The 13,855-nt window shown below is 37.6% G+C and overlaps 2 protein-coding genes across 5 annotated transcripts in view; one reads left to right on the top strand and one right to left on the bottom strand.

The window, feature by feature from the left end:
• Positions 1-13,855, bottom strand: part of LOC138333400 (GPN-loop GTPase 2-like) — a 230,606-nt gene that overhangs the window by 178,973 nt on the left and 37,778 nt on the right. The window lies entirely within an intron of this gene.
• Positions 1-13,855, top strand: part of LOC138333397 (semaphorin-1A-like) — a 41,109-nt gene that overhangs the window by 16,385 nt on the left and 10,869 nt on the right. For all 4 annotated transcript variants that reach the window (XM_069281749.1, XM_069281750.1, XM_069281748.1 and 1 more), the window contains 5 exons: positions 4,224-4,326; positions 5,260-5,308; positions 5,571-5,633; positions 11,086-11,196; positions 13,634-13,724. In XM_069281749.1, the coding sequence (XP_069137850.1) occupies positions 4,224-4,326; positions 5,260-5,308; positions 5,571-5,633; positions 11,086-11,196; positions 13,634-13,724 (417 nt within the window). The remainder of the gene's footprint in view (positions 1-4,223; positions 4,327-5,259; positions 5,309-5,570; positions 5,634-11,085; positions 11,197-13,633; positions 13,725-13,855) is intronic.

The following is a 13,855-nucleotide window of genomic DNA, read 5'->3' as shown; positions in this document are numbered from 1 at the left end:
TTTGCTGTGCGTCAGATTTAGTTTTCATGTTCGAACAACATCCTGCATACGTAAAAAGGATTAACGCTGCAAAGCTCTGAACAGCACTTGCTTTTAGCGATTGTTTACCTGGGGCAGTACTGTCTCTAAAGGATCAGCCATGTTAGAAGTGTTTCTGATACTCCAATCCAAACACATAAGCCAGCACGCCGATTAAACCGTTGATCATTTGTTAATCACACAGGATAATCCTTTCTATTACCTAGAACCCTGTTTGAAAAACAATGCTTAATTGCATTGGAAAGTTGACAAGAGATTACTGGTCCTGCAAACCCCATACAAATCTGTCGGGTTATGGAAATGTTTGAATGGCAGCACCAATGACTACATCAGGATAAGCCTTAAGAAGACTATATATAGGATTATTAAAGTATACAGTTTTATTTCTATATTAATTAATGTACGGACATTGACAGGCTAATTCTGCTATATCATGTGATCAGTAGAAAACATTTGACAGGCAAATATAGAACTACAAAAAGAATTTTTAAATAAATATTAAAAATGAAAAAAATGAGTGATTGGACAATACATTTTTTTGTATGTGAAGTATTTACATAGGGTTGGGACGGGGTATTATTGACGTCATCAAAAGTCGGGTACGACCTTCATAAACAAGTTTGAGTTTTTGTCAATATTTGTCCGATATCAAACTGGTGTGTATTCCACTTTTATATTCATGTATTTTGTAAGGGCTATTTTAAGGTCGGGATTATGTATAGGTGATGTACTGTTTGTTGTACAGGTTAGAGTACACAATTAGATAGAGTGATCCAAAAATGTTGAGAAGTTGATTCATAAGAACATAATGTTTGGTGTTAAATACTGATGTTGTGTGGTAGTATCCACTACGAGAGTTGTCGTAACAACACATTTTGTCGTTGACACCTACAGGTATACTTAGATATAAAGGTGCCGACATTATATTACCTGGATATGTATACCTACTGGTAGACAGGCGTTATACCAAAAGTGAAACATTCGTTTTACTGAGAAAAGTAAATCCTGAACAAAATTATTAAGTGGAATTTTTATCTCAGAAGAATATTTTTTTATATTATGAGTTTTATAGTTATATGTGACTTTTTCTTACTTAACCCCTGACAAAGATGACGTCATCTGCGGGAGTAAAAAAGCGACATTGATTTACAATCTGTGGTTGGGTTATGTGTTCACTGTGTGTGAAGGTGATGGATGGGCAGAAAACTTTTTACATTAAAAGGTGTTTTCCTATTACGTCGTTAGAGTTTTACATAAAACTAGGTACTCAGAATGTAACTTGGTTTGTGAAATAGTTAAAAAATTTACATGTTTTCTGAAATGTTTCATGATTTTAGGAAATTTGATAATATGACTATTTTTCCTGTTACGAAATTTGGTGACAAATTTGTAATCTGGTCCATGATTGGCAGACTATCAAGGACTTACAAAGTCTCACGTCACCCATTCACTCTAGTCGGAGCCCTGCCAAATCTCTATACAAACTATTCTATAGGCAGATGAGTATCAAGAGGAAAAATCAATCTACGATTGTAAATATGAACAAGTTTTTATATTGTATCAAATGTGACAGTGTGTATCATATTTCCAATGGCCATGGAGCTAAGATATATACACCCAGACGTACAATACTACTATGATATTTTTGGGTCGGGTCAGCGATAATCTGAGGAGGGATAAAATACTCTGGTGACCTTCTGTCATACACTGTAATATACTTACATAGAGCTTGTCAAACTTTTTATAGAGCAGGACTCGTTAATATTGAACATGATTTACATTACCTTCAATATCACACAGAGTTTATTTATAATATCCGATACGGGCCAAGTTTGAATCCGATCCCGACACACAAACTACCCCCTACCCACCACAACGCTTTGTTGTAGACAGCAGACAGCCATTATTATATGTTCATCACCATATTAAATTTTTATTAATTACATCTTAAATTAATTTGAACAATACCGAGTGTTTTACAATCAGATTAATCCAATTAATAGACCAAAGACGGCCACTCAAGTTCTGAGGTTTTTATAATGTCGAACTGTGTAGGCTGAGAAACTTACGGGCGATATCATCACGACAGGTTTACATAATTACAAAACAAAGAGATAACAATATAATCACGATGCTTTTTAAATACCCTTCAATTAAATATTATCAGATGGGCGTAGACCTTGTTTTAGTATCATTATTAGACTTGTAGATATTGACGTCAACATACGAGTAATATAGACTGTTTAGATAGCAGATCGGTGTATAGATAGTCTGTTCTGATCAATAGGATACAGCATATTTATATTTTACTTCTATTAATGGTGATTTAAATCAACCTTATAACATGTAATCAAGAACATTGAGGAGTTCTGTACCAAAGTTTTCATTTACAAGAGATGTGGTTAAGTCCAAAACCACGATATATAGTTGTGTGTTTATTTCAATTATGTACCCCATGTGAGGGAGACGTTGGGAATTATAGACCTGCTAAATGAAACATTTCCATTAGAATAGTGTTTACTCTGTCGATATTCTATAATTTTATTTCATAGTGTGGCTTTCCCAGCTTTTATTAAAAATTTCCATTTAATTTCAAACCTCAAGCTTTTCAAATTATTCAAATCAACAAAACCCTCCACATCTGTTTTCAATGGAGTTTCAAAGTTGATTTTATGCATGTTAGTTCTATTAAAGAAGCTGTATGAATAATTCAGTAGTGATTGCTAGGACTTCTGACACTGAAGGTAACTAAGTCAGCAAGAGTCCTTCACTCTCACTCTGGAAGGCAAGGCAGAAGCATTCTGACCTGGCACAGTGCCAATTCAGGTCAAAGGTCATAAAAACTTGTGTCTGGTGTAGAGATGAATCCCCTAACTAGAGGGGCTGCTTTGTGCTTATCTTGTCTGTTCCTTTAAGTTTTGTTTGATATTACTGCAAATTATATCTCTTCTGACAAATTTTACAATTAAGGAGCAACATGTGTGTTGTATTTAGTAACATTAGGGAAGTAAGGTGGTTCTTTACTCCGGTCTGTTAACGGCTGGGGGAGTATGGTGGGATTCCTACAGTGCTAAACTATACATAGGACTTTTGACACCTTTTTTTAGAAATTTAAATATGATGACGTGGTGAAGATTGTAATGCGAGAACTGTCAAGTCAAGGAGTGTATGTAAAAAGATGCTCTGTAGGCCATAGAAATCTACAACGTAGTTACACACAAGACTTGGTGTAATCTTCTGTACAATGTAGTGATCTTCACCCACAGTTAAAACCACAGAGAAAATATTCACAGGATTGTCTCCTAGTTATTATTCCAGTAAAACTCATCACCTTGAAAGATTGAATTACGATTTCTAATTACGGAGGTGTACTTCAGAATGTTAACCAAAATTAATTCATAAGCGATATGCATTTTAGTTCGTGGAGCAAATGCAAATTTTCAAGTAGGAAATTCCAAACTACATTGATCATAAAGTGTTCAGACAATATTTGACAAATTTATAATGTCCAAACTTGGCTTTTTCCGTAAGAAAAACCAGAATTTTTTTTTGACAAAAGGCAATTAGATACAGAAGTAATTGAGTCCCACAGTATAATTAGGGGGGCCATCACTCACAGAGTTGTCAACCTAGGGAAGGCTCGACCTTGGGCCATCTATCACCGTCCCTGACAGTAATGTCTGCTGGTCCTGGGATTGTTTTGAAGTTGTAGGCCTCCCTCCACCTTAACGATATGCATGCCTTGTGTGCAGTATGACATCAGTCAACCAGTCCATCTCTGACTTCCAATCTGATGCTTCATTTCCCCTCGCTGATTCCTAAAAACCAAATCAAATTAATGATTCAAAACAACCTCGGATAAAACACAGTGTTAGACTACGTGTAAGCTGTGAGGCTGTAATCAAATATTAACCATGAATATCTATCACATGCTTCACAATGCTGTGAGTCTCTGTAAAAAAATCAATCAATGTCTGATATGTTAGGGTTTTCCTATTGTAAACCAGTGGGATGTCCTTTCCTAATAAGAATTAAATCACTTTCTTTAAATTATCCTTTCTTGATTATAATGATATCCTATTCAGAGTTATCTCCCATTTTGTAATGAGTTATCTTCCTTGGTGTTGGATTATCTCCCTTGCTTCCACATCTCTAACTATTGTTGTGTTTTTTATATTTTACAGATATACCCGGCAGACAGTCCTTCTCCGGTGTCAGTACCCATAATGATTATTTCAAACTCCTCTACACAGACAAAGAATCCATGTCTATGCTAGTCGGAGCAAGGTAAGAGTTGGCTCTATGACGAAACTTTATCATGTTTGTACTGAAAGACCTGTAACAGTAGGCAGGACTCAAAACATGACAAGGTTTATTTTTGGATTCTGAATTTATCATATTTTCTTTACATTCAGGTGTTCAGAGCATCATTTAACATTTTAAAATGTCAAAATACTTGCCATTTTATATTGGAATGTTATTGTGTATAATAACCTCTGGCATTTAGAGGTCATGTAAATCTGTAACATTGAAGTTGATCTGACAGTGGGGAACGGGATGTATTTCTTATGTACATTTCTGATACAGCATTCCATTTGATGAGATATTTCTATCCAAAATATTTACATTGCCCATGATTCCCCTTCCCCCTCACTGTTCCCCATTCTATCTGGCCCTGACAGACTGGAGGAGCAGGGGACTGTTTATAAGATAGGGTTGGAGAATCTAGTGATAAGGCAGCCATTAAAAGGTCAACTTTATTCAAGTGTGTAAGTTAAAAACAAGTGTGCCAGACTAGGTTTGACATGTTTGTTTGTGGGATCAACAGGTCAGGTGGCCTGTAGTGTTCTACAGTAGATAATGGAGAGTTGGAGGGGTACACAAACCCACCACTACACCAAACCCTAGCTCCTCATATATGATCAATCTCTCCAACCCAAACCTGACTGGTCATGTCTACCGTGATAAGGCCAACTGCAGCCTGTTTGCATTCAGATTACACACAATGTGCCAACAACCATCCAATAAGCTTGTGATTAGCAAACCGTCCACAAATTTCTTCGGATAATTTGTCAAGATTTTATTTGCATTACCTCAATGCTCCACACCTAATCGGTGACAGCCATCAAAGAAAATGGCTACCGGCCGTTACACTTAATTATTTGTTTGGTAATAGTTTAGATAATTTCAGTGATATGATCTTTGTTTTGTGATTTACAGAAATGCTTTACATAACATCAGTATGGTCAATCTACAGGAGAGTTTAGAGGTAAGTAATTAGTTGTAGATTGAGATCAATATCTTTAAAGTTCAAGATTTGCTAGAGTCGGAAATCAATGCTCTGAGCTTTTTGAAGGACTAGTCCCAAGAGCAAAGTAAAGTTCCCCCAAATTACAACTGAAGTCTTTTTCTCTAATTTTCTTCCAAAAATAAAATATAGAGGAGACAGTCCCAATTTAATGAAATAAATGGGTCTAAAAATATGAACTTAATGGCAATTAAGTTATACAATAAATGTTGACCTGTTTCAGAGAATTGAATGGTCGCCGACTACATATGACAAAGATGTCTGCAGTAAAAAACAGAAATCCGAGGTAAGTAAAACTCTTGTATCTGTGGTAACCCGTGATTCACACATACACCCGAGATAAAAATTTCAAAATCTCAGAGGAGGAAACTGCAGGTTATTGTTTGGGCAAGGTCACTAGGTACATTCTGTGATAACTGTCCGCCATTTGATGCAGTTTGTACATGTGCTGTTTTTTGGCGTTCGTCTGGGAATTTTTGGGTGATTCATGGACATATGTAGCCTCCTACATATACATTAATACACAATTGTTTTCCTCACTCACTCTACTGATCTATGTCAGGGTATTTGGCTCGTACACAGAAAGCTGTCCACCACCTTGTATTAACCTTACTAGTGGAGTCGAGCCTCAGTGGTCATGAAGGGTATTCGGGGTGCCATAGAGAAATGGTGTCACAGAGCTAAGGAAGAGAGGGTTTTAATGAGGGTTCACTGGGAAAGGAACTGCTGGCTCTGAAGGGTACATAACTACCCTTTAAAAAGTATGAAATACTGGTGTCCTACCTGGTGTAGAACTGTCAGGGAAGTTAACATGGTAGGTGGATAACAGGTCTGTCAGTCTGACCTATATACTGGGTCAGGAGACTTGGCATCCACAAGACCAGGGTATCCATTACCTCAACAGGTGAGCTTCGATCACTCAGTACTAGCTAAATGACCCTAACACATGCACGCTGATTACCGCAATCCTTAGGCTGTCTGACACGATTGTTTTACTGGTACTGGTTTTATATCGTAACTAGATACTTATGACAAGCACCTGCGCCGAGACCTGCCTTTTGTCGAAACAGGTGACAGGGATTTGGCCCAGGTACCAAACCTAAACGTCAATTGTCTTTTCTGTAACTTGATCTTGGCTAATTCCGTGGCACCATCACCCCTAATTACGGGAAATTTCGACCCTGAAATACCAATAAAAAAAATCATTGTCAGCTTCTATTATGCTCGGAAAACATTAAATTCACATTTTCATCATCATTATTGCATACAAGTATTTAAAGTGTATGTGCCATTCCCTATTATTGGATGACTGGGCACAGAAAAGTTTGACTCTGTGTGTAGGATCAGTGGAGGCGATGATCTGTATATGTGGTTGTGGCGGCTTGGCTTTAAGGCTTGTTGATGTAAGGTGTACCGATGGAAACCTGCTCACTATGCTGTTAATGTTAAGTTGTGCAAGATCACCTATAACCTGCCAATAATGCTGATAATTAAGTTGGTTGAGGTGTTGACACTGTCTGCTGGCATATGGTCAATCTGGGAGTCATTGACCACAAAGATAAAACAATTCATTATTAAAGATTTGGCTGATTGTCAGCTGGTGAAACAAGCTCACAGGTCAAACAAGGTGTCAATGGTATACAGACAAGTGCTGATGGCTGTTACTGACTTCATTACCAACCCCTCAGTGTCTACTGAGTTTAATAATAAAATCTTGAGATGCTGTATCCAAGCTTTGCATGGTCTCTGATGCGGTTCCCAATATTTGGTTTGAAGGAATTCGCTGCCGTTTTCAATATAAAACATCTGATGTGCAAACCAATTCCGAAATTGACCATGGCCAACATGCCGCAGGAGAAAACATCATCAAAGCAATATTGGAGTCTGGTACATGGAGCAGGGACAAGTTCGTGCTGATGATCAGTATTAATAGACTCCGTCTTTATTAACATGTGAAGGTGAAGACAGGCTAATCTTCTACTGCTGCTCCACAAAATTGGTATTTTAATGCAGCCGACACACAATCCAATCGTTGTTGGGTTTGCATTACTGTAGAGTTTGGATCAATTTAGAAATAATGTTACAGAGGCTGAAAATGGCACTGGTAATATAGAGGTTGTGTGGTAATATTGAAATTCCTTTAGTGTTTTTATCGACCGCGGTGGAATAACTTTGACCAGCAGGCTGTAACCAGTGTGCCTTGGATACTGCTCACCTGTACGACCTGGTTATTAGTTTACAGAGTACAGGTAAAAACCCAATTAGATCTCGAAGAAAGGCGGCGAGAATAAAAGTGTTACGACTCATGAATTTGTGTGAATGTACCAAGGTTTTGTAGATGTTCCTACAAAGTTGATGATGGTAATCTCCAATTAGGGCATCACAATGTACAGCGAGAGCAGAGCCCATGACAGGATCAAAAACACTAGTAATGAGCTCAATATCCTGGCTAACACTTTGTACAGTCAAGTTCAAACACTGACACACAGGTCCCTGTTGCAAACCCTGGTGCCATTAAAAGGCTAAATAAATAGACAGTTGTACCAGGTAAATCTGGGCCGAGTGGTGCTCTTCCTGTTCACAGCTGCTGTCAAAACAGCTTACAGCAAAAACTAGATCTGATAAAAATCCAGGTTAACCACTAAACACTGGGGTCAATTGTTCATAGGACAATAAAGTCATGTAATACAGAGAAATGTAGTAGGAATTGCTCTCTAATCATAGTCTCTGGAAGGGATTCATTGGTGTTTTAGTCGTAGGGAAAACGATCGTAAAATTTTACTGATTTAATGAAATTATCAACTGATAATCTGATTAATGACAGAGAAAATCTGATCTCGTGATCGGCTAAAAACTGAAAATTTAAAGTAAATGATACACTAGCTATTGATTGTTGATTAATTATATAAGGTGAGTGTAATCAGGGTGGTCCGTTTGATCAGTACAAAGCTCGACGTACGTTTATCTAGATAACCTCCGAGAACATAGACCTTGTTGTGATGCACTGGACTCATGTCGGCCTGTTTACAGCGAACAACCACACATTTACAAAATCATCGTATGTTTTAATGCAATGTGCCGAAAAATTGATCTGAGGCGGGGTCCATATAGCTGGCTTCATAATTTGAATTAAGACTTTTTATATCACCTGAATTTTAAAAACATGATGTAAAATCATGAGCAGTTTGAACAAACCAAACATTGTTGGGTCACAGGTATTTGAGTTTATAAGTTCTTACATGTGTATGTCTATGATTCTATACAAACATCAGTGCTATCTACAACTGTCCAAGATCAATCACAAACTGTCAGACATCTTAAAAAACAGGTCCTTCAAGTAGCAATTGGCCTATTTATCTCTGTTTGTAGAGTTCTCTTGGTTTCAGATAATGGCTTTATCTGTAGATTTTAATGAAGACTCTAGTGTCTCCCTTGTTTATATGGCATCCATATCAACATCAGTAGCTCACAGACTAGATCTGGAGAATTGAAAAAAGGCCAGAGAGAAGCTCGGCAGGGAAATGGTGGATATACTCTTAAGAATTTAAAGAATTTAATGGAGGGAAAAAAGATCATCACTTTTTAGACCAAAAACAATAAATAAAAGATTGATTAAAATACTTGGAAAGAAGGAGCAGGGGCAAAATATAGAAATAATTGGTCAAAAGAGGGTACTGGAAAAATGGCTGAATTACATTGAAACAACATCAGCAAAACAAAAGACTTGGATTGTATGGAAGTGACTGCAGGTACACCACATCCAATGATAAGGTTTATTGCTAAATAGTTGGTAAATGGGAGTGAATGTATTTAGTAGAGTAGTGGGTCCCCACCATATGTACCTGACAGAATCGTGTCACCACTGTCATGGCCACCTGTCTGCAGTAGGTTGAGGACTTCAGGATACTTAATGTTCTAACATGTACTTCTCTACATACACCATCCCAGCCTGGCCTGTATATAGACCAGATTTCACTACTAATGGCCGTCATGCATGCTTTTCCATACTCAGTATAATTTCCCCGCCCTTTTTGTTTCAGAACAAGTGTTGTTTTGTAGAATTGAAATCTTGTTTACAAGCTTTTGCAAAGTGTCAAATTCAAACCTGGCCTGGTAATTAAACATTATTTTCTAAACATGCCAACAAAAAATCTTAATTGGAGATTTGATACATATCGATCTGCATCCTGATCGCATTGAACTTGTTTTTGTTAACCATATATTTCCTTCTATAAACAATAATTGAATTACTGTTAAATAAAAAGTAAAAGTGTGTTAATATGATTGAAAACAGACACCTAACAGGCGGTGCATGTTCTGCTGAACGATCAGATTTTGTTTGGGCCGTGCTGCTTGACTTGGCCCAGCCCCTGACAGGAGTTGTCTGCCCCTCCTTATCCTCTGGGAGGAAGACCAGACCTGGCAGTTGTATACATTGTCTGTCAGAGAACAATAGCCTGATGTAGTTAAGACGCCTGCCAGCTCTATTGTTTCTCCTGCCTGGTATCTATCCCCAGGTTTTTTATGGCCTGTCAGGGTCTGCTCGTGTGGAAGGGCTGCAGAAAGTAAAACCCATCGTTTACTTCAAACAATGAAAGTAAAACCCATCGTTTACTTCAAACAATGTTTTAGGTTATGGTTTTAGCATGGTTAGCCAGAGTGGCTTTCTTTAATCTGGAGAACTGTTGAAAATAAAGTTTTATTTGCTTTACTTAAAGGTAGATACTTGAATGATAGTGACAGAGTTTACTACCATGTGAGAGTATGTGTGTGGAGCACATATGTGTGGAGATAATGATGGGAGCCCAATATAGACCTGACAATGTTGAAAAATTACCCCAGTTTTAATGGGATGTACAGAGACACATTATATCTCTCATAATTGTTGTGCTGGGTTGAGCTTTATAAATCTCAACCTATCATAGTTATTTATGGTTTGACTGTGTTCATTGTAAGATCCAGGCATTCATAGTGTGTCACCGAACACACGCTGTGGAAAAAACATGATAAACAAAATAATTGGAGCGTTGGAAAGATTCAGATTCTGATATGAGACATTTAATAGGTATTTCTAAATGTTTAACATCTACGATGTAACATAGGATGGGACATGTATACCATATACACATTTACCTACATGAAGTCTTTACCTACATGTTGTAGGTACCTGGGTGTCTCTCCTCAGACTACCTGACCTGTACCAGATGCTAAACCTCACTGTTTACTCACAGTGCTGTGACGTGTGCTCATCCCCCTCCCTCCCTACGTCATTCCCCCACCCCCCAGCCCCCTCCCTCCACGTCACATGCTATCTCCTATCCTGTCTACTGTCCATAACCTTGAAATATCCTTGCCTTGCCAAATAGTTTTATCAACTAAAAGGCACCAGTTATTTCTGTGAATATCGTTCTGTACATTAATGCTATCAACAGACTGCACGCCTGGTTATACAATAGAGCATGTGTATGTAATGAGTTGGCTGTTTCTGTGATACACTCACTACACAGTCCTCCATCATCTGTCCTCCATCATATTACACACTTCTGATACGATGTTATCTGTGGGCTCAGTTTCTAGATTACTGGGTTAACTTTTCCAGCTCTATATTCCCCCTCAGCCGTTGTATAGTTGTCATTGTGCTATATACCAGCTGTGGAAGTCATTACAATAGTTTAAATGAATGAACACTTTATTTAGAAATTACAATTGTTTAATATTTATATCTTTTGTATTTTCAGGAGGAATGCCAAAATTTTATTCAAGTGGTAGGAAAAATGGATTCCGGAGATCTGATGGTTTGTGGAACGAATGCCTATAAACCGAAGTGTCGTAGTTACCGAAAAAGCACTGTAAGTTTTCTCCCTTTTTGAAGATGAACAACCTTTTGACCCTAATGCTGGCCTTATCTTGGAACTTTAGACTGTAACTAAGGATTAGGTCCTAATCTAATGTATATCCTAATATAAATGATGTTAAAGTACCAGACTGGCCAGAGGGATACAGTTTTGTGGAATTAATGTTGATTGATTGGCTAGCAGCCATGCTGGCTGACTTAGGGGAAACACACACCACCATACTGATTAGTAACAATTAGACTTTCTCCCCCCTCCAGACGTAGATCCAGTCTGTACCTACTACAGTTATTACTGGGGCGGTCATTAGTTGTCTAATCATTGGTCAGACAGGCCATTAGTTAATGGTCAACTGGTAAATATTGTTATTCATGGTGTAAACAGATAATGGGTAGGGTTTCCATTAAGTTAATATGTATTACTGCAGGTATTTCATATAAATCTTACCCCAGGGGAGGACATCAGTCATAATTTTCCCGAGAGACATTTTGAAAAGGGAAAAATAAAAGTCTTACTAAAACAAGAAAGAACAATTAAGGATTTAAAATAAAAAAAGAACAAAAAGTAAAATATTGAAATGCTGTTATTGTTAAAAGTGGCTCAGAGCTATATAGTGGTATATAAGGATTTCCATAAGGGGAGATAACACAGGGATTTTTGTAATGGGAGATAACTATGTAGCTATAACGGGGACCATTGATGGAGTGCACAAAAAGGTTTTGATGTAGACATGCAGACAATAGTAGCACCTTTATGACAATTTGGCCATAAAATGTGTCAGGAGAGATGTATATTTACCAGGCCGGCTCAGTGTAAGAGTACTAGGTATAGCCTATATTGCCTGAGGAGATATACAATAGTAACATGTCGTAAAACCAGTACAGATCCTACTATCTCTACACTAACTCCATACTGACCACAGGGCCAGGTTTATGGTAGGCTAATGAAAAATAAACACAAACTATTTAAAGATAAGAAAATTAGTCCACTGATAATACCTCTGATAACCATAATTAGGTTCCAAAGACAATCTGCTGATTTATAGGTTTTAATTAATATTCATTAACGAGCTCCCTTTACATAGAAAACCTTTGTATTACGGATTGTTTGCTTTGTTAGTGTAGTACTGATGGCCTAGAAAGACAGGCTCTACCATTATACCTTACAGAGACACTGTAGTTACGGGAATTATCTTTAATAATTTGTAAGGCTTCCTCAGAAAGCATAATGAAGCATAGTAATACATTCTTGTAAATAATAGAGCAAGCATGCCAGTCATGGTAATAGAAAATTAGTGATAATTTGCTTTTTGAATAGGAAAAGATTAGGGTAGCATTAACGGGAGGATGGTGTGGTATTACCCACTGACATAGTCAATTTAGGACGCAGACGTATGTATTATGAATGAAGCCCAATACTTGTAAGTGAACCAATGCTTTACAGATCGACTTCCATAACTTGTTGTTCTCAAGTTACGCGATGACGCTGGGGCAGAGACTGTTGTTATTAGATTTGGTTGTATTTTTTTTTTTTTTTTTTTCGGAGAACTATATGGGTGGAGAAACCATGTACTTTAAAAGCAATCTGTTTTTCTGGGTTGAAATAATTTGTATTTTATTTAATTAGTCAACAACTTGTTTTGCTTTGCTACTGACGTAAGAGGAAATGTTTTTTCTGTGGATTGGTTTTAGATAGACTTCCCGACACACTACCATCAGTCCAGTCCTGATTAGTTGTACACACAGCGCTGTACCTAGTCCTCCCAGATCTATTAGTGATGAATAAACCTCCGTGATTGATTCACCGACTGGTGTTATCTCCCCTTTCTCCACTCTTCCCCCCTCCCCAAGGATGTCGGCAGACTGCATTAACCACTTTTCTTGGCAGTGTGTCAGTATATGAAGGATAACAATGGGTTGTGTTGTGTATTAAAGCAGATTAGTGTAACAGGCCTGGGGTTTTATTATTAATCCTTAAGTTCTGGAGGCCAGCACACTGCCCAGGCCATGTGAGCTACAAGGTCTTACATGCTTTTTAATGGTTATAGATGGAACAGGGGTCAGGTTGGGGGTCAAATACACATCTATTTTATACTCACGGGAGATAGACTGTCTAATATCAGCTCTCTGATTTAGAGATCCAGATTGCTGCATGTCGGTACAGAATAATAAAAACAATAAATACATTGTGATGTAAGGAAAATCGTCTTTGATTTCAAACGCCAAAATAAATTGATGCGGAAAAGTGATTAATCTTTCTTTTCTGTTTGAAATTCTCATTACTGCATCGGAAACAAAATCGACACAAATTGATGGTTGCTGCAAAAGTATATCTGATATTTCCATATGCCACCCAAGATTACATGCTGTGTTTTCCTTCTATAATGAACTGTTTTATTCCACATGAGACTAAATGGAGACCATTGTTTTTACAGGAGACCATCGGCTACAGTCAGCTAGAAGAAGAAAGTGGTGTCGGCAAATGCCCATACAGCCCAAACCATAACAGTACATTTGTATATGCTGGTAAGTTTCCCCGTCACACTTTTTATACAGCTGTAAATCATGGTCGTGTCACTTAAATTTAGAAATAGAAAGTAAAACAATCGGGCAAAACAAATGTGGGTAGGTATATATTACCTCAGACCATAACAATT

The sequence above is a fragment of the Argopecten irradians genome, chromosome 10 (assembly GCF_041381155.1).
Source record: "Argopecten irradians isolate NY chromosome 10, Ai_NY, whole genome shotgun sequence".
In the NCBI taxonomy this organism is placed as follows: domain Eukaryota; kingdom Metazoa; phylum Mollusca; class Bivalvia; order Pectinida; family Pectinidae; genus Argopecten; species Argopecten irradians.
The sequence above is the reverse complement of the archived record's forward strand: the minus strand, read 5'-3'. Positions and strand labels throughout refer to the sequence as shown.